Genomic DNA, 21776 nt, shown 5'->3' with positions numbered 1-21776 from the left:
AATACATTTACAGTTCGCGATTGCCAGATTGCATCGATAAGTGTATGCAAGTCTTATGATCACTATAAAGGGAACTATAAAATACCTTTTCTAAACCTTAAACAGTACTAGTCTGGTTGAAGAGGATACTTAGTTCCATATGATTTTGGTTGTAAAGGGGGTGGCATTACTTCGAAACATTACGAATAATGTCAAACTAAATTCTGCGATGAGCATTCTTTTGGTCTTCGACCCTGCTTACTTACACTACACAGTTGTAATCATCTTCTTGAGGACACGTAGCTAGTCACTCAACGAGTTACCGCTTACCACTCCAAGAGACATATCTACTTATACCTGCAGAAACGTAACTATTTACTCGAAAAGTCGTAACTACACTGAGTTACTTAACTGGTCTCGAATATGTCAAAATTTGTATCTAAAAGTCCAGTTAACTGAGAACAAACCATTTATTATAACTGAGCTCGATGGGTCAACAATCTTTTTGGCATTCTCTTTTAACTCAACTCTCTGGAAGCATGAGTATAGAGCGTAACAGAGAGAAGACTGACCAGTTGCTTAACTGGTTTCGATTGGTGATACGTCAAAATTTGTATGTAAAAGTCCAGTTAACTAGGAACAAACAATTTAACTGAGCTCGATGGATGAACACTTTTTTTGACATTCTCTTTTAACACTATGAGTGCGTACAGTAATGTCCGTTCAAGTTAACTGTGGAAATTTTTAATAATTTATACGAGCTCTATAAACTAAACAGTGATAAAAGAGCGTAAAAGAGAGAGAAATGACCAGTTGCTTAACTAGTTTCGATGAGTGATACGTCAAAATATGTATGTAAAAGTCCAGTTACCTACGAAGAAACCAGTTAATTTGACTGATCTCGATGGGTAAACACTTTTTGACATTCCCTTTTAACACTATATAAACAGTGTTAAAAGAGCTTAAAAACAGGGGAAAAACCAGTTATTGTAACTGAGCTTGATGGGTCATATGTCAAAAAATGGACTATCTTTTAACACTGTATACCTGCAGAAACGTAACTACTTACTCGAAAAGTCGTAACTACAGTGAGAGTGTTAATAGATCGTAAAAGACAAAAATATATTGGTCTCGATGGGGTGATATGTTAAAATTTGTACGTAAAAGTCCAGTAAACTGGGAACAAACTAGTTAATTCAACTGAGCTCGATGGGTGAACACTCTTTTTGACATTCCCTTTTCACTCTGGAAGCATGAGCATTACAAACATTTTATGACCCGACTATACTCGCTTTGCATGCAAATAATGAAATTGCAAAAAGAGTCAGCCGACCTTTTTTTTGTTGAATATCAGAGCACAGCAGCCTCGGCAAGGTGTATAAATTTTATTTCTAAGGCCATCGGCGATGATCTTAGGGTTCATTATAATATATGGACATTCCAAAGAATGAAATCATTCGAACGAGAAAACTGTTTTCTGTTTATTCGATTCATTTTGTATAAAAGAGCTTTAAAACGAAGGAAAAGAAAACATTAAAATTGATCACATTCGGTTCCTTTTCGTTATTTTATTGGAGATGACCCAATGTGGTATAGAGAATGAAAAATGCAAAGTTGATTGTTGTGGTTCGTTTTATGTTTTTAGAGAAGAAGAAAAAAATCTCTCTCTCGATTTGAATATGATTTTTTTCGGGATTGTGATCTTTTCCATTCCATGTGTGTGAGATATTCACCTAAATGAATTGAAATAAAAATGTGCGAGAAAACATTCTTTTCGTTTGTTTCGTTGTTGTTTTTATACAGATTGTTTTCGCATGATTGTTTAACCGCTGTAATGCGTTTAATTGTCGTGGGAATATCTTTAATTATTGATTCGTTTTTGGAATACGGAACCAATTGATATTGGAATTTCGAAATTTTTATATTTTAATTTCCTCTACATTAGCTGCAGGCTACATGTTGGATGAGTCAAAAGCCCTCAAGTCCTAAAGCAGCTCAAGACTTTCTTGATTCATTTAAGATTGTGGGTACTCCAATGTTTTGAATATTTTGAAACTTATGCCATATTATTACACTAACAGGAAACTATTTGTTTTCTGGTCCAAAAAGGGCTACCATAAGCCGTTGCACATCTCTTTTTTCAAATGGTTTTTCGGTAGAGTTCAGTACCATTATGAAGTCAAGTTAGGGTGACAGGCTGAGTTATTGGACAGTAAATGTTGGCGAGCCCGAGTTTTTTTGACACTTCTTGACTATTTTTGGTAAACCATTTCCTCTGATTTTCATGAATTTTCCTACATTTGTCTGAATGTTCCCAAAACATGTTTTTGGGAAAATTTGCAAAAATGTCAGAAAATCCTGGAAAATTCAAGAAAATATGGGGAAAACATTTAAAAAAAAAATTATCACTCAGATGAAGGAAACCAAATGTTTTTGGAATGTGTCGGGTGGTCCCAAAAAATGGATCCTCATTTATTTCGTAGACATCCTAATTGTTTGGTGGAAACTAAGTTAAATTAGCATAGATATTCAATAGTCATCTTGTTATGGCCATTCCTTAATGCCCTACAAGTGACTAAGTACCGCCACTCCATCTATCACGTTGCTGTTAAGCCAACAAAAAAAAATCTAAAGAAAAGAATTGAATAAAAGTTATGTAACTCAATTGTCAGGAACTCCTATCAATTTATTTTCCCGTCTCTAGGCGCTTAATTTATCCGTGAACCATCGCCCACCAATTTGTAAGTTTTTTTTTTTTACTTTTTCGTTAACAAAAGCAAAACAAATCGTTTATTCGTATTAATAACTCAAAAGAGAAGTTCCAAATTAATTTTCAATTACAAACTCATAAACATCCATTTTCTAAATTGAATAGATCATGCAACCTTTGACTTATTCCATTCATTTAAATACAAAATACATCACATAAAATTACAAACCATTTTCGTTGTTGTTGTTGTTGTTGTGTGTTGTTGGCTGTTGTCGATACAACAATAACCCATACACCATTCAACATAACGAAACATTATTTAAATAAAAATTCTTAACCATTCGTTACACAGCATTCAGAGCGCCTACACACACCTTAAGGAATGTTATCGTACAAAAAGATCATTCCACCAAAAAAATGAAACATTTTCATTTTTCGGCCGTGTGTAACAACACCGCTTCCAGTACTTAGTTCATAGAATTCTCATTCTTTTCAAGCGATTTGATTTCAGCATTTTATGGATAATCTGTGTGAAAAGTTCTCTCGTCGAGTAGAATTACACACACACACACACACACGAAAAAGCGAAGAAGAAACCATTCATTAAAAAACGATTCGGGTTTCAAGTTACTTACACTGACAGACCACGTGGCAACTCTAAGTCTGACACTGTTGTTGCTAACACGTAGTTGCTTCAGTTTTAAATTGTCGTGCGTTTGTGTCATAAACTTCTTTTCTTTACATGGCGCCAAAGGGCCAGATATTTTCCGTTGGCAAAGAGACTCTGAGGATTTTCCTTTCGTTTTCCAAGGATTTTTCCACGATGATCTTCTTGAAGATTTTCCATGAATTTTCTACGAATTTGAGGATTTTCTTTCGTGAAATTTTGGAGGATTTTCTTTTGACTGAAAAAGGATTTTCTTTGAATATTTGCCCCTCGAATCGAACGACATTTTTTCCAAATCGATTAGGCAATGAAAATGATCATTTATAAGGGGGATGAATGGTTTTCAGAAAAGCTGATGTTTGTGTAATTGGCAAAATAACGATGCGAATGCGATAAACTCGTCTGAGAACAATTTAATTTCGATAAACAATATTCAAGATAATGTAGCTCCTTTGAATTGTTTACATACTGGAGCTACGCGGGTCGTTGTAATCGAAATATTTTTTACGGAAAATAAATGAAAATGAAAATGTTTTGAAAAGTTGGATATGAAAAGAAAACCAGCTTAATCAGGCATGCAGTTGCTTTCGATACTAGAATGTCATACGATTAGTAAAGGAGTATTCAAATTTGCTGATAATCAGATAGTATCACAAAGTCAATTTTTGCAGCACTAGTGCTAAAAATCAACGAGGTGCGTACTTTTCGTGATCGACAACTACAACAGATGAACACCGAAATTATCAAAAATTACAAATAAACTTGAGGTGCAACGATCACAACTGTCATTTCGATACAAGTGCAGAAAAGGCTGTCAAATAATTGGTGTTGTCATAGATTTTGACACTAGCGAATATTGTCGGAGAAAGTCTCACTTATCAATATTGCTAACATCACAATCTGCCATATTGTAGTTGTCTATCCGAAATACGCAATTTATCCTACGGTACAGGGTTAATGGATTTTCATACATATATTTACGCACTAGTGCGTAAAAGTGACGTTTTTTTGTGCCTAAACTCGGCCTCGCCGCAACTTCTTAATTTTCACATCTACGACGCAAGATTTCCATTAAGACACGTTTTATAAAATACCTATTTCGGTAACTTGCATCGTAAAGTATAGCTATTTGTGTCAATCTCCCAGAAATAATTGTGAAACATCTCACTAAAAGAATGAATTTGAGTTCAATTGGTAATAGTCAGCGATTAAATTGGCAATCTAAGGCTTGATTTCCACTTACCAAAAAAGTGTGAAAGGAAAAATTGAATTTTATCTTTGTTTACTTGACAGATCGCTCACTGAGTACTTTTTGTTGAGTGCAAACCATACTTAATAAAGCAGAATCATAAACTGCAATAGATTATTTTCCTGAATATTTTCCTACCATCTTATGCATACCTTCCCTACGTTTACCAATATAATTGATTTATTTCAATAAAAATTTAATTGGACAAGATGATTCGTCCGATTGCCTGTATAGTGTATGTACCCAGATAATGCATAAAGAATAGAAAACAAATTAAATGGAAATAACTTAAGAACCAATATTCTCATTATATCGACATTTAGTATGAATGTGCACCCACAATGAATGAGAATAAAGAAATGAAGAAAGAGAGAAAAAAAATATTGGGGAAAAAACGATGGACTGAATGATGAAAATAACAATCATCCATTGAATAACAGAAATGAGTCTAATGTTGCATATAAAACGATCCCGAATACCGAAAAAGGTATTATTTAAGGAAATGTTTTATATTCAACGAAAAAAAAAACGAGAACACTGTACGTACATCTCTGTCATCAGAAAGATCATTAATAAAAAGGCAAACGTTATTAAGTGTTACTCGAATTTACTTCTTCTTTTTCTATATGATTAATGGAATCAAACAAAAATTTGTTGTTGTTTCCCTCCGACACACAAGTTCGTCTTCATCGGATTCCATAAGGATTTTATTCATGTTGTTAGCCTAGCTTTTGACAGAAATGCATTACCAATTGAATAATTCTTTAAACAGAGGAGAGCATATTATCCATTCTACCGGGGCCTTCAACATTTTCGTATTATAAAATTGTTATGAAGACTTTGTCGGCATGAAATGTGTGTTATGTTATGCATTGTACTGATCTTTTACCGAGAGAGTGTGAAGATAAAAATCATTATTTTCTCATGTTGTCTTTTTGGAAGATGAAGTAAAAAAAAAAGACGAAGAATAAATATTTAGAGGAATTTAATGTCTGGTGGGGTAACAAAGGATTTTCAAATGAACAAAAAAAAAATAATTTTTTTCCTACTTTGGATCTGACGAGATTAATTTCTGTTTTTGTTCTGATAATGATGACGAGAATTTGTGTTTTCGACTTTTTATATTAACAACGAAACAAGCTGGTCGTTGTGGGATGAATATTGTGTATGAGGAATGTTACCTTCGTTCGGTTTTGGTGATGGTGGAAATACAATTGGAATTTCGTTCTGTAACAATACTACAAATATTTAGTCTTGACCATGTCCTGATTAATGGAATTGCCCACTTCGAGTTTGTAATTCATCTTTTGGACCCATTAATGGTCCTACAATGCTTGTCACTACGCACAAGTGTTTAAAAGAACTCCGTTTACGGATTTTGACCCTCGAGTACCCAGAGCACATCTAGATTCTTAGGGAGTCGGTTAAACCATTACCTGCTGTCATGATGTAAGACTTGCTCTTAATAATCAAATTTCTTGGTTGGTAAGCGTAACGGAAAGTAATTTGTATCAGAAATGAAGGCTTACGACAGGTCAGGTCAGATTGACCTGATAAAGAAATTGTCATTGACCTGACCTGACCTGAATGTTCAGGTCATGACCTGAAACGACCTGATACGACCTGACGACCTGATATTGAATTTTGGATTAAAACTAAAGTATTTGAAATCGAGTTGATTTACACATTTTTGAATGTAAAATATCTTTGGAAGAGTCCAGGAACTTGTACTGATGCATTTTTTCTTAAAATAAGTCAATTTTGCTTAACTCTTAGATTTTTACTGTTGGTCATGAATCACTCCTAAGACTTTGTCTAAGACCATAACAACGTGTTAGAAGTGTTTTTAACAAAGGTTTTTGCAAGAGAGAGATTTTAGTTGGTAGCTAAGATGAGGTAGGATCGGGTTGGCTCATTGGGAACAAACTGCCCTTCCATCTAGAAAACCCAGGATCCTGCTGAGGGAAAGTAACGTTCCCAAGCGTACCCAAATTTGTTCATAATTGAGTGGTGTTTGCTATCAACGAACCGTACACATTTGCAAATTTTTCTGCAACAGAGGCTTATTTATGTATTTTCGAGTTTCGACACCGTTTTTGTTATCAGCTTAGTATTTTATACCTTGGGAAAATGATTTTAAACACTTACGTAACGTAAATGTGAGAGTGGTCTAACGAGTGAATATTTTTTGAAATCGAAAAATTTGATTCCTTTTCATGAAACATTTATCAAATTACTTCAGGTATAACAATCATCAAAGATTTTTAAGATTTTCCTGAAAATTATCAGGTTTGGTTATCAGGTCATTTCAGGTTGTCAGGTCAGTTTTGACGTGACCTGAAATTGACCTGACCTGAAATTTTCAGGTTGACCTGACCAGATAGTAAGCCTTAAGAAGTATGAAACCAACTTTCCTTAACTTGTTCAATTTACAAAGTTTCGGTACAGAATACGGGTCACATTATGAGTGTTCTGAAAACAATTGTCAAATGACATTTGACAGAATGTACCCTTAAGTTAAGTTAATATGCCCTTAATATTACCACAAATTGCGTATAACAATCAACGCAATGAACGGTATTCATTTTTCCGAGCCATTTTCACCAATTGTCCACGGAAAATTTCTTTACACATTCGAGAGAAAACGACGAAAATTGAAAATTTGATTTTTTCATTTATTTAAATATTTCGCTCGTTAAGCGAATATATTTTTCCGTAAAATGTTTTTATTTTGATTTATTACACAAAACGACTAGGTATGTATCTGCGAGTCATGTCATTAATTATGTATTCCTCTCCTTTCAACATCGTATTCCGCATCTTCCATTTTTCCATTACTCAACCCAGTTTGCAGGCAGCCAGCGTCTTGAATTTGTACGTAAAATGGTTACGTGTATAAGTACACTTTTAGCGAGTAAACTCCATAGTGTTTTGCGAATGAATTGAGCGAAGATGGGGAAAAAAATCTCATTACAAGCCGAATAAATTTTGACTATCATCCCGTTTTCGCTGGGGGGTTGGGGGTGTAAACGTGAACAATAACATTGTCTTCGTAGACGATGGTTCTTTTTTATCTTTCCATCGATAGAATCCAAACTGATGCGAAACCTAATTTCCAATTAAAATGTAATTTCTGATCCATACCCGTACAATATGACTGCCCACATAGTCTAAGAGGAGAGTAAATAATCCACATTTCACTAACAGTTGAATTTTATTTGAACGTTTTGCAGGTGAAAAAGTCGTGTGGGATTCCGTCGCTTTTACCAAGCGAAAAAATAATTGCTGATGAGGATTTGGAAGTGATTACAACAGTGCAGAACAAGTGGGTGTCACCGCCGAACACTGAGATGTTAAAGTTTTTGGTGAACATCGACAAGTCCAAAGATTTTTACGCTAAAATTGTAGATAGGTAAGTGAAAATTGTAGTGTTTAGATCTGTAACCTTTCGACAACGATGACGACAATAAGCCATGAGCTGTTGCACATACGGCTATTCATCTGTGATCGATAACGACGACAGAAATAATGGCAAGCTCTAATATGGTCATTTATGTATGTTAAAATAATTGAAGTACAAGATTTGACATCAACCGATTAAAATACTTTCATCGATGGAAGTAATAGACCCGACATTAATACTGTTCATAGGTTTGCCGTTTGAAACAGGGTAAGACAAGATTTTGAATCGAACACTAGATGAAACAATAAACCGAAAAAAGAAACAGAAGCAATCGTAAATGGCGACAGGCTCTTTTTCTTACTTCATCTAATTTTTTGTCCTCTCCGGTATCCATGACCTGGCCGATAAAAGTAAAATTAGCAGAATGGGTGCATGTAACCTAAACTCAAATTTCAAAGAACTGATTTTCCATTCAATCAATCGATAGAGTACAAATATCGCGCGTCAGTGACAGTGGCATTTCATATAAATCGATCAAAACTCAGAGTAGCGCCATTAAAATCACATTTACAAATCGTCAAAATAACCCATCTTAGTTTTCCGTTAATGGAAAGCATAAATTGTAATATTTACGTTTGAATTGCTCTGCAAACCAATTGAAAACAAACACAGCAGATAGACCTATCGAGAGTGCGAGGCCCCCAATGGGAAACATACAGACGAAACGCAATCGAAAATTAATATTTATAGTTTGTGTAGGTTCCATTTCACAAACAGAAACTTCCAACTAAAACGCAATATACAAAGTCATTGCAACAATAAATAAAATTTAAATAATAAACTTATGAACAGTGCCGTTCGTTTGGTAGCATTTAACAAGCGGCATTTTATTCGGTGTTATGCTACCAGTTTATCGATCGGTTCATTGGCAGGGCATAGTAGAAGACGTTACCAGAAAACGACGAGACATTTTCTTTTTGAACAAGTTGTCAGATCAGATATCCAGTTAGCGTCAAACCTTGCGCAAGTATTTATTAAAGAGAAGTTGGAGGTTGAAACTCAGCTAATTTTTAGCACTATTTAACACTTCATCACAGTTGACGTTAGTGAAACTTATACAAGCACTCATACAAGCAAAATTACTCATACGTCTATATAAAGATCTATCGCTGCGTGTGAGCAGTTTTGTTCGCATTAGTGGACCAGTTGATGTAAATTCACGTCTAAAGTTCACTGACGTCAACTACCAGTTTTTCTACCGGATGAACCTTTAGGCAAGATAACAACACGTCCATTAGCGGACTACCTCGACATCTTAATAGTTGTTCGTTTACCAAGGGGAGAAAATGGGAAATTCCAATAAAAGAGATGTTTGTGGTCAGAGCGAAGTGAGGGTCGAAATTTCGTTCGAGTCGGAATTTTCGCTTTCGCCCAGAGGTTTTTCATATGTCCTAGATGTGATTTACCGTTTTTCTTCACGAAACAAGAACCAACAATTCACCATACCATTTTTGAAAACATAAACAAATTGACGGCTCAAGTGAGAAAAAATCTATTTTCTCCCCACTGGAGTAAAGGGGCTGAACTTTTCTTACTTGAAATGTCATTCTAACAATCGTCAACCAAACGCAATTTTTTGATAACCAATTGAGGGGAGAAAATAAGGTAAATCACACCGCCCACATCAAAAATGTTTACCAATATTTTCACCATCCAAGCTGTCGTCTTGAAACATCGTAACGTGAATGATTTTTCGTTATAGCTTGAAGCTTTAAGATGTACAAGAGGCATCAATTTATAAATAAAATTGCCGGCACGCCGTACATTGCTCATTGAATCAAATCATCAACATAATCTGACAATGCTTTCAACTTCAACGCTGTTCAACCAGCTTTATCTTCTAATTATATTCTATATTTAACCTGAAAGTTACGTTTATGTGTGTACAGTACACTCTTCCTAATTAAACACCATTTAACTCTTATCACTTCCTCTTAATAACACAAAAGGTAAACACCGAAAACATCATAAAATGTAATTTAATTAACCTGTCAAACATTACAAATGCCATGTTTTTCCAACTTACATTACCGTAAGACGAACGATATTGTAACGAAATTAAGTATGTGGATTATCATTATAACCACATTACAGTTCATTTCACGGCACACGAGTGTGTGTAATATCAAGCTGAGACAAAATAAGTGCATGGAACGTTTGTGAATTCGAATGGAAATTGGTTAAATCGCATGATCCAATTTCCACACTCATTACTTCACATTAAAACAGCATATAACTCGATCTCTGGATGAACTTTTTCCATCAATTTTTCGAATATTCGAACGATGTGGGTTGTGTGAAAGAAAGAAAATCCTCTCCCATTTCGTTCTTCTTTATATTGCAAATAGATTCAGAAAACGAACGGCAACCCACATAAATAGCGGTATTTATTTAAGGATTCTGCTCGGTGGTGACAATTCGCTCCGTAATCAAAAGCATGGTTTACGGTACAATAATTTCCAGGATCTTTTCTCGTTACATTCAGCCAATTTGGGAGTGTTCAATATGAATTATTATATCTGCATAATAGGAGTGTCCGACTGCTCGTGGATCTGGGTGACAGGAGACCACAACGGAAATAGTTATTTGTTAAGCAAGGGGTGAATATAGGAAATTGCACCAAGAGCGAAGCGATTTCCTATTTTCTCCCCGAAGTGAACACAACGTTTTTCATGCTTGCGTTTGCAAAAATCCGCATTCTTGTCCACTTTGAAGAAAATAAAATAAAATAAAAAGCGTGTTCTGGTATTTGGCCATTTTCGGTGAGAAAATGATCATTTTCTCACCCAATATAGCTAACCCGCCATTTTAGGGGAGAAAATGATGATTTTATCACCAAAAAAGACGCCTCTCAACAATGACAACACAACACCATTTTCACAACGCTTCATAGAGGACAAAATAAGGATTATTCCAATGCTAGCATGAAAACACTTTTCTTTTCTCCGGCCTACGGTCCTAAGTTACCATTACACAACGTCTTTCTCAAAAAAATTGAGAAAAGTTTATTTTATAGAAATAGCGAAACACATCCACGGTATCGCTCGTTAAAAAGTTTTATCTCCTGCAAGCTGATATTTCATACATTACGCGTTTCTGCATATAAACACAAACACATACATAACCACAGCCTATACGATTGGATAATTCACACATAACACACCTAGGGTAAATTTACTTTCCATCTACATATTTGAAGAAAGAAAAAAATCGCCGAACGGCGGAAGCGAACACGGGACCAGCAGCATATCAACCAAACATGCTGACAACTACGCCAACAAATCACATAACGCGATGTAATTGGTGTCGGTAGTGGTTCGTTAGTCACTTGTACATCGATCAAATAATCAGAGTAGAATGATGTGATTTGAACTAAATGTTGAGGTGGATAGTATATGTGTGTGAGTAAGTAAATAAAGGATTCTCTGTATGATGTTTTTTTTTTGTTGTGAATGCGTTTTAAAACAACATGCTTAATTAATTAATTTTAAATTCAAATTTTTGTGGTTATTTCGCTAATGTATGAAATATCAGCTTGCAGGAGATAAAACATTGTTCTACCTTGGTGTATATTTCTCGAATCACTTCTTATGTACAATTGTATATACACTCGCTGGCGCTCGTTATATACAATTGTACATACGAAGTTATTCTCGAAATATACATCAAGGTAGAAAATGTACTATTACCCTCGCCTCACCATGAAAACACTAAATATCGAGCGTTATAAAAGTTATCGGAAACCACACTTTTTTAGTTCTCTCTCAGCAGACCTTGTGAACAGGTCTAGGGATGGAAACGATGTTTTGCTTAATAATGGACATTACCTGTGTTTGTATGTGTTATTTGCAACGAAAGAAATTTGACGAAGCGAATATAACACTCCGTATCAATGATTAGTGTGTGCGTAACACATCGAACCATCAACTCTTTGTTTTGCGTATTTTCGGTTTCTTTTCTATTCTCATTCTTCTTCTATACATTTAAGTATAACCTTGAACGATGTGCAGCAATTTATTTATGTGTACAAATGCGACAGAAATTCTTTGTATTTGTTTTTGTTGTTTGTGTAATTCATGGTGTGGCGAGTGTAACCACTCAATCACAGTATTTGTGTGAATTCGTATACCACGAGAATAATTTTTGCACAAGTATGGATGTTTCGTCGAGACGAAGTCGAATTCACACAAATACTGTGATTGAGTGGTTTCAAACCAAGTGAAGCAAATAACTATTAATTAAGAATCTAATCGGTGTCAACTGATACCCGATTTGAACTGCTTGTGGAGTTCTCATTTCTGTAATAACCTTGTTGGTTGCTTTTCCATAATAAAACACTTTACTTTGATTGAGGGACACCTACCATCCATCATTTCCCGCAGCTCCCAAAAAGAGGTAGATTACAGCCAAGAAAGAAAGACCAATTTTTGGTTATTTATCATTTGAATTCTGAAAGGTTATCAAAGCAGTGCCAAATTTTATCAAGAGTTCCGTGATTATGTAAGAGTATACTATATATGAAGGACTAGCAATTTGAAATTAGTCGCTGTAGATCATTATACCAAAGTCAAGTGGGTTCGATAGCTCAGTTCTTCGCAATAGAAATGGATTTTAAAACGAAAATTTTATTTTTCTGTGCGGTGTTTAACGCAAATCTCTACTGTTTTGTCGCTGGAAGCGATTATCCTATCGGGGAAGTTCTCGGACAAGCTTGTGCCATTCAATATTTGAAAGAACAGGGAAAACTAGATGAATCGTTTCAATCGATGGTACCACCGCCATCGCGATGTCGACTGGTAATTTCATTGGTTTCGCAAACAACGAAATCTTTTTTTAAAAACGAAATTGCCAAAACGTTTCCACTAAATGTGGCAGACTGCTTAATCAATGAACTCGATAGTGACGAAGCTTTCGATTACTCAATGAAATCGGATCTAATCGAATACAGTAATTTGTTCAACGGCAGTGAAAAAGTTGCTCAGTTAAAAGAAGCAGATGACCAATTCACCAATACGATCAAAGGATTCAAAGTTAAATGTAACGCAGATGCCAGTAACTCCAACCCCAACAATGAAACCTTGGAAGATTATCAACACATATACTGTCTGATGAAGTATGCAATGGATCAAGAACTATTGGATCTGAGCGACATAGACTTCAATCCGCATCTTATTGACACTGACAGCGTCAACTGTACCAACATCGTTAATGTTGAACGGAACAAAACTGAGAGGGAATACAGCGATAAAATGGCTGATAAAGAAACTGGCCAGACATCATTGGACTGTGTTGTGAATGAGTTTCGAAGTGCCAATATGTTCGACTGGAAAGTTGCGATGGTTATTGTCAAGACTTTAGACATAGGCAACCAAACTTATCGAATCTCTAACAAGGTCGATGAATATCTTAGTGCGGCAACTCCTGTGTGTAACCTTACAGATTGATTTGTCGAACATGTGAAAATGTGACCCGATTTAAAACTGCAGGGAGAGCGCAGGAGCACATATATCCAATAGATTAATTAATTTCTAATAAATGTTTTAAAATTTTATCTCATGAATCTTGATACAACGCGTCGCTCCAGTAAATACCTCGTTCGACCTTACTCTCGAATTGGCAACATCAAACGAATTTTGTCTTGGACCTTAAGACATAGTTATAAGAACCATCTCCACCTGGACAAAAACCTTCGTAAAATATGTGATCACAAACATCGACGAAACTTCTCGCTGCGTACACGATTCGGTGGGTAACGATAAGAAACACACAAGAAGTGATTTACATCGAGGTTTTGTTTGGAACCTTTTTTTCACTAAGTGTGAAGGTTTCAACCCGAGCCGAAGGCAAGGACATCGATCACACAAGGCAAAATGTAAAGTTCCAACGAATGATAAAAGGCTTTTCTTAGCAAATGACAGGTGTGTTCTGAAAAATAATTCGCTAAAAAAGCTTTTCACCAGAAGTTCAACGACGTTGGAAATCGCGATATCATGTCCGGAGCGTTAGCGGAGGACTTGACGCAGTCTAACTTCCAAAAAAAGAACGAAGAAATTTTTTTGAGACGCGGCAACTATATATAGGCGAGAATTTAAGATTCTTTCCTTTGGCCTGTATCACCACAAATCCTATTCTATCTTATTCGCGCTTCAAATACGAGCAAAACGAGCTATCACTCGACTATGCAACTTTAAAATTGCCGGAGATACATCGTTTTGAAGTTGGTCATTTTGATAGAAAATGCACCAAATTAACGTTTTCCAAACAATCAAAATCTTTCAACTTACTCTGTATGTCTCTATCTGTCTATCTGTCTATCTATTGACGGTCGATCTCGGAAACTAGTCAGCCAATCTCCATGAAATTTTGCAGGAACCTCAGGGTGGGCATAAAAATGAAAATGTGATACGCCATTACCCCAGGAAAAACCAGTTTTATTGGCCTCGAAGTGGTTTCTGAGTGTGGTTTTCGAGGGTCGGGAACGCGTTTTCGGCTGTAGCTTAGCTGTATTGAAACCTACAGAGGCGTGCGACCCATCAAATGAAAGATATTCGTAACACGATTCGAACAAAAAAATAATAAAAGAAATCGTCAGATTCGTTTGAGCTAGAGTGATTAGAGTGACCAAATTTTGAGCTACTCGAGCGTAGGATGAAAGGACTAATATTTTTGCGATTATGAGAGATAGAGAGTTACTTTCTTCGGCAAAGTCTCAGAGTTTTACGATTAAAACAGAGGGGCATATGTGAAAAATGTCGAAAGTTGGAAATGGGTGGGTCAATTATGTTTTTAGAGGTATTTCTTGAATGGTGGCAGATAGAGAGTTACTTTCTTCGGCAAAGTCTCAGAGTTTTACGAGTAGAACAGAAAAATGTCGAAAGTTGGAAATGGGTGGGTCAATTGGGGTTTTGGAGATATTTCTTGAATTTCGTCAAATTTCGACAAATTTTCGAATTTCGTCAAATTTCGTCAAATTTTCGAATTTCGTCAAATTTCGTCAAATTTTCGAATTTAGTCAAATTTTGTCAAATTTTCGAATTTCGTCAAATTTCGTCAAATTTTTGAATTTCGTCAAATTTTCGAATTTCGTCAAATTTTCGAATTTCGTCAAATTTCGTCAAATTTTCGAATTTCGTCAAATTTTCGATTTTCGTAAAATTTTTGAATTAAAACTGTAAACTGTTATAAAAAGCAGTGTTGACTACACTTCTAAAACGACTGATATCCCAACAAAAATCTCTTCGAGAAAAGTGTGACGCAGTCTTTGAAATACAATTTCTAAAATGTGATTACTGTGCTGTGTAGAATGAATTGGAATAAAGACTCTTTTAATTTCTAAAATGAATGATATCGCTAGAGTTGACGCTTTCAGCTTCGTTACGCAAAAATTAAATTTTACACCCAATTAGTTCAAACAAGCTGGCTTAGGTTTTCTCATCATCTGCCAAATAATTTTTACAAAAAAAAAAATTTAGACTGGAAACAACCAAAATTTTACCAAAAAAATCTGCGATATCATTCATTTTAGAAATTGTATTTCAAAGACTGCGTCACACTTTTCTCGAAGAGATTTTTGTTGGGATTTCGACACTAGTTAGGAAACTAACTATTACCACACTGAGAGTTTTTCGATCCGAGGCTAGACCAAGTCAATTGCGACACGAAAACTATAGTTTAGTGCTGAGGAGGAGGAGGGAAGCAACAGACTTGAGTGGTTTGATGGACTTTGTAGTCGAACTTAGACAAAATTACCAGATAATGAATGCCCCCAATGTTATACCACAACACATACACCGTACATTCCTATCGTCATAAATTTAATCGAAATTATAAAACCTCTCTGCCACGGATTGCTCAATGCCATTATCGCTCGATTATTTAATAATTTATGTAACGCAAAATTCCCCTACTGCGTTGATGAACATTTATTTTCGGTTCGCAATGTCAAATTTATAAAGATTTATGTAGGTGACACGGAACGATATTGTTACCGTTATTAAACTTGGTTTAGTCGGGTGGGGTTTGTCGTTTCCCTATTATAAAAATGGTTCAATCAATTCTCAAAATTGTATATTTCGATGTGACCTTTAAACCACCGAATGTCACGTTATACATGAATGAAAAGTGGTATGGGAGGGTAGAGGACTCTTTGTCTTTCGAAAATACTTGACATTCGAACCGTGTCAATTCGAAGGACAAAACAATATTTACCTGGCTAAACCCATTTACTTTTCGTACGTCTCACTGTCACGGTTGACAAATCCAATAAAATGTTTCTTTGCAAATCAAACTTTAATGTTTTGATTGAGAATGTGTCTCATTTTCATAAACAATTTTGAATTTGTATTTCGATGATCTCATGTGCTTTGGAATAGAATTGTGTTCAATTCTTTTCGTTCATTTTCAATTTCATAAAACATCCATTGAGTTCAATCAAATAAACAATTTATTGGTGTATTCATTTCGTTATTATCCAGCAAAATTCGAAATCCAGGCACGTAACTAGGAAAATTATCGCAAAATTTTCATGATAATTTCTAAAAATGTCTGATGGGTACGTCTAGTCTAAGTTGTATTAGTCGAATAAGTTGTCAACACGTAGAAGATAATGCTCGAGCAGGCACTTTAGGCACACCGGAAAGTGCTAAGGGAGTCGAGGAATACCTCCAAATAAATTTCTAAAAATCAAAAGTCAAGTTATTCCCGACTCCCTTAGCACTTTCCGGTGCGCCTAAAGTTGACAAGTCACAATAACCGGCAACGTGTTAATTGTCAATTTCAATAATTTCAGTTTTCGGCGATTCTCGGTAATTTCTGTAAATAAATAAATAAATAAAATTACCAATACGAGGCCCTGGTTCATCGTAAGATGACGCTGACTTTGTAAAATTCTGTGAAGGTCAACCATATTTTTGCAATAATTGATAATGATGTCTCAAGCCGAAAACATACGGACAATTCAAATCGTCGATCTTAGCCATTATCATACAAGACTTCAGTACTAAAAAGTTGGTTTTAGTACGAACATTACCTCGCACTTCTGAGGGATTAAGAAATCTCTCTACGGAATACAGGTATGGAAATTGCTAGGATCGACATTAGACATAACTGTTGACCGTGTGTTTCCAGCTTTAGCTCTTGTTCAAGAATGAAAATTTCACTTTACGCCTATTCAACATGGTTTAACGTTAATACTGAAGAACGCATTCTATCATATTAATGCGTTCTTCAGGATTAACGTCAAAACGCCGCAGTTGATTTTGTTTTGATAAAATGTCCCGATGAATTTTTAGTTCACCTTGTTACGGCTCTGTTCAAAATTATTGAACTCTCGGTGGAAAATGCTTTTGTATTCTGAGCATCAAATTGCGTACATTTTCCAATACCTCTTTCGTCGTCTACAACGGTACATGTACACATTTCGTCATTCATTGTTATGTGTACATTGAAGCATAATATCTTGACATTGTTCCACACAATTTCGTTTGCTTGTTGCGTTCATTTGAACGATATTCGAACAACTCGTAATGAAATGATTTTATTGTTTTCTTACTTGATTCGCGCATTTATTCTACCACGGCAGAGTAAAAGTAACCCAGGCAGGAGGGCTTGTTTAGTAGGCCTATGTTTTTTGCGAATTAAATTTTTCAACTTATGTCAGTGTTCATTTGAGTTCATTTTCATACAAAGGATTAGGTCCCTCATTTGACGTTTCCATAATGAACCGCTCCTGCCAGGTTTACTTTTACTCTGCCGTGATTCTACGTTATTAGTTTCAGAAGCATTTGATTCACATTAAGTTGAAAATATCAAAAGTTTTTGCAATTTAAATACCGTCTCTGTAACGCATATGATTATCAAGATGACTTGAAAAGTGATGCTCTGGAATGGATTCATAACACTCCTACAACCCTCTTGCTACTTGAGATCCCCCTCGAGGTCGCTAGACTTCAACTAAATCACTTTAGCACACTAGTGCGAAAAAAACTACCTGAATAGCCTTGATGGCGTTATTGCGAAAAAGTTGTTCATTTCGCTGTTCATATAAGTTAGAAGCAAGATTGTGTGTACATGAGTGGGATCTTCGCTTTTACGAACGTCACTTTTACGCACTAGTGCGTCGTAAAATCTGTTTTTACTAAAGTAATGAGAATTTTTATAAGTTCTTTGTTGAGGTTGAATATTCTAAATGTTTTCCACAGGTTAGTCAATTTGCAGAGCGATTCTCTAATACCCTAATGGAAAGTGGAGCTGTCTGTCTCAATTATTTCTCGAATGCGATTTCAATGTTTGTATTTCGCATAAATTTTGGATAATATTTTAATGTGGGTATACAATCCGATATTATCTAAATGGCAACACACAACCCAACAACAACAACAAAAATGAATTCAAAATTTATTTACTTTGACAAACTAATTGTTTTTTTATGTTTTTAAATATTTATTTCGAATATTTGCGATAGTTTTATTGGAGTGTGAAAATATTTTATTTATAAATGGTTCGTAATTGTGGTGCTAAAATGTCGAATAGGAACGGCAAAAAAAAGAGCTAAATAAACCAACAAAATGAACTTGGAAGACAATAGGTCGCGTCGGTTTTGTAAACGAATATTTTTCCTTGTAATAACCTGACAATGTTCTCAGCATCATAATTAGTCAATGAAATTTACTTATGCCGAGCGAAGCGATTGGTGATTTAGAACCTATTACTTCGGTTGCTTGGGACTTCGTTGCTTTTCCTATTAAATGTGCTGTTTGCATTGTCAAAGAAATTCAAAATAGAAAATGAAACGCAACGTTAAATTACCGCCACTCTCATATTAAGGTGGCCTCAGAGTCGTCCGTTTTCATTCCGTTTTGTCTCCGTGGACATGACAGTTGTCATTTCAAACAATTTGCTCTAATGTATGGAATGCAAACTGTCATGTGCACGGAGGCAAAACGGAATGAAACGGGCTGACTGTGAATGCGTTGAAATTTATTGACCCACTCATTCACTTAAAAATTAAATTATAAGGCGCTCTAACTACGTCAAATCTTTCTGACTGTAGAGTGTACATGGCATTGTAACGGTTCGTTTTATAATTCGTAACGTTCAGAAGACTGCAGCCCCCAGCTCAGTAGCCTCAGTAGCTTAATGAAGTGTACGTTCGTTGATGAAAGGAATCGATTTTAAAATCGTGCCCTAAGGTACTTGACGTATTATATTTGCTGTTTCAATTTTGTGAGGTAAATGAAGAGCTTGTTTATTGCCAGAAAGAAAAATGGATGAAATGGATCACAATAAACCGTTTTGCCAATTAATGAACTTCTGAAACTTTAACGTGTATTATAGAGAAACGCTGAGACATTAACAACGATATATGGCATTGCCAATGATACTGACATTGTTATTTACGTTCGTTAAGTAGATTAGAAAATATTGTTATCGCCACATTCTAAATAAACTTATTTATTACTTACATTGCAGTAAAAGAAATGATTTTTTTTCTCTTTCGTATCGACTGTATCGAAGGTTTTCCATACACATTATTTTACTCAAACGTTTGCAATTATTATCTCGATATATTTTATTGCATTAAATAATCATAATCGCTTTCAAACGGACTGTCTGTCTCTGATGGTTTTTTATTTTTCAATTTATTAATTTAATATTATCGCGCCGGTCGTTAATAATAGCGGCTGGGAAAGATGATATCGGGAGACGGGTTTCTATAGAAAATAAATGATGATTCTTGACTGTAGGATCGGCAAAAATCGATTAAGATATCACAGGCTCAATGATTTTGCATTTTTAACGAGCCATTAGTCCAGGCCTTTGTGTCGAAAAAAATGGCGCCTGAAGTTCTTCAAGATTTCTGTTTGTTCCATGTTTCCTGCCATGAAAAGTTGTGGAAAATTGATTTTCCAGCCGGAAAAGCAATTGATTTGAAAACCTTCCACGTCGAATATCTTCGAAAATATTTTTTGGAAAATTGCTTCTCTTCCTCTTCCGGAAAGAATGCCTTATTAACGATATTTCATGGAAGAGCTCTTTCTTTGAGGATTCGGTATTAGGGTTCACCCAGAAAGTAACCGGAAAATTGATCAACTTTGAAGCCTTTTCCCTGGAGATATGGCCTGGGAAGGTTGTGTATGTCCAATAGCTATAAATTGGGATACTGGTTACAGTGTTTCTTGCACAGATATTTCGCCACTACTTACCCTCTCCTTGATTTCTGTTCAAGGATTGTGGAAAGTCCCATATTTGGGGTGATATTGACGATTTTCCCTATGAAAATTACAATTTACTTTTACGAAAGTTTTTCTTATTATAAAGAATTTCTATTCAAAGGGGAAACGCAGCGTGCATTCTTGGAACATTGGGAAGGAATAGAGTGGACGATTTTTATTTATTGTAATTCCTGTTTTTGAAAAGATCGATTTTTTACTGGCTGTGCATTTTGAGCAGTCTTTTTTCGCTTATCTTAAAAAAAGAGAAATTTCTTTGGGAATTAACCATTTTATTGGTCCCATTTCTGGATGAAATTACTTTTATGACTGGTCAATGACCAGTGGTCATGGAGTAACCCAGCCAAAATAATGTCGAAGCCTGGCGTATCTACTACTTCTTTGTTCTAGAAATTTCTTACGTTTTTGGCCATTTTCTCGGCTAACATTTGGTTTTTAAACAAGTTTAAAGTCACCAGATATCGATTTCTAAAAATAAGTGACGTCTTCATGGTCCACCGTCTTCCCTTTCCCGAAATTTTAAACGATAGAACTGCCCGGAAGCAGACGATTTTTCCAATTCCTCTCTGAATTCTGTCGTTGGTTAAGGTAACAGCAGGTCAGTTCATAAGGTAAACCCCATATCCGGTTCAGATTTCGCGTTATCACTCTTAATTAAAAAGTAGAAATTTTGGTGTTCAAGACCGCTAAACGTCAGCGTCAACGGAACCAATGTTTAATGGAACCATATATTCCAAGATTGTTCGAAACTTAGTGGCATGAATAACGAATTGTTTCTTTCAAGGGCTACTCAACTCTAGTAAAAGAAATATTCAATTCAGTCCATCCTACGCCTTTTACTAAATTAGGTTAACATGACACCAAAATTTGAGCACTTAAACCATTAATTGACAGCTTGTTTTTCGGTTAATTGTTCTTTTATTATTTGTCATGATGAATGCGAAACGAAATCATATATCGCTTTGAATGTTATAAACGAATCACGCTAGAGTGCTTTTATGTAGATTTTTTCGATGAATTTTTTTTTACCATCTCAATTTAACAGAAAAAAAAACTTGAATCCAGAGTCGTTGATATCAAAATTAAAAAATTAATTTCGTTTCGTTAAATAAACATCTTACGTAAATAATTCATAAATCAATTAGCAGTTCAATTCTTATCCATCCATGTTACAATTCTACACTCATGTGGGCTAAAATGAAATCCATTTGTGGGTATACGAAAGATGCAACACAAAAACAAAATTCAATGCAAAATTGAACCATAAAAATGCAATAATTTCGATTTGGAATATTGTCAGTTGTCGGCGAGATGGTATTTTATTGTTTCGAAGGTATTATAATGGAAAACTTGGGCGGATATTTGATACGGAGAACTTGTCTGGTGGGTAGACACAATTTGTTACCTTGCCGCAGAACTGAAATGTACTTTGCGAAATGCACCTCAAACTTATATTAAAATGAGTGAGAACCGAGTAC

The 21776-nt window shown here is 35.3% G+C and overlaps 1 protein-coding gene across 1 annotated transcript in view; it reads left to right on the top strand.

Moving 5' to 3' along the window:
• LOC119084849 (division abnormally delayed protein) overlaps positions 1 to 21776 on the top strand; it is a 107796-nt gene that overhangs the window by 74883 nt on the left and 11137 nt on the right. Inside the window, exon 6 of the mRNA XM_037194966.1 lies at positions 7839 to 8017. Within this exon, the coding sequence (XP_037050861.1) occupies positions 7839 to 8017 (179 nt within the window). The remainder of the gene's footprint in view (positions 1 to 7838; positions 8018 to 21776) is intronic.

Source organism: Bradysia coprophila, unplaced genomic scaffold (assembly GCF_014529535.1).
Source record: "Bradysia coprophila strain Holo2 unplaced genomic scaffold, BU_Bcop_v1 contig_94, whole genome shotgun sequence".
Classification (NCBI taxonomy): Eukaryota; Metazoa; Arthropoda; class Insecta; order Diptera; family Sciaridae; genus Bradysia; species Bradysia coprophila.
Note: the sequence above shows the minus strand (reverse complement) of the source record. Positions and strands in the feature narration are given on the sequence as shown.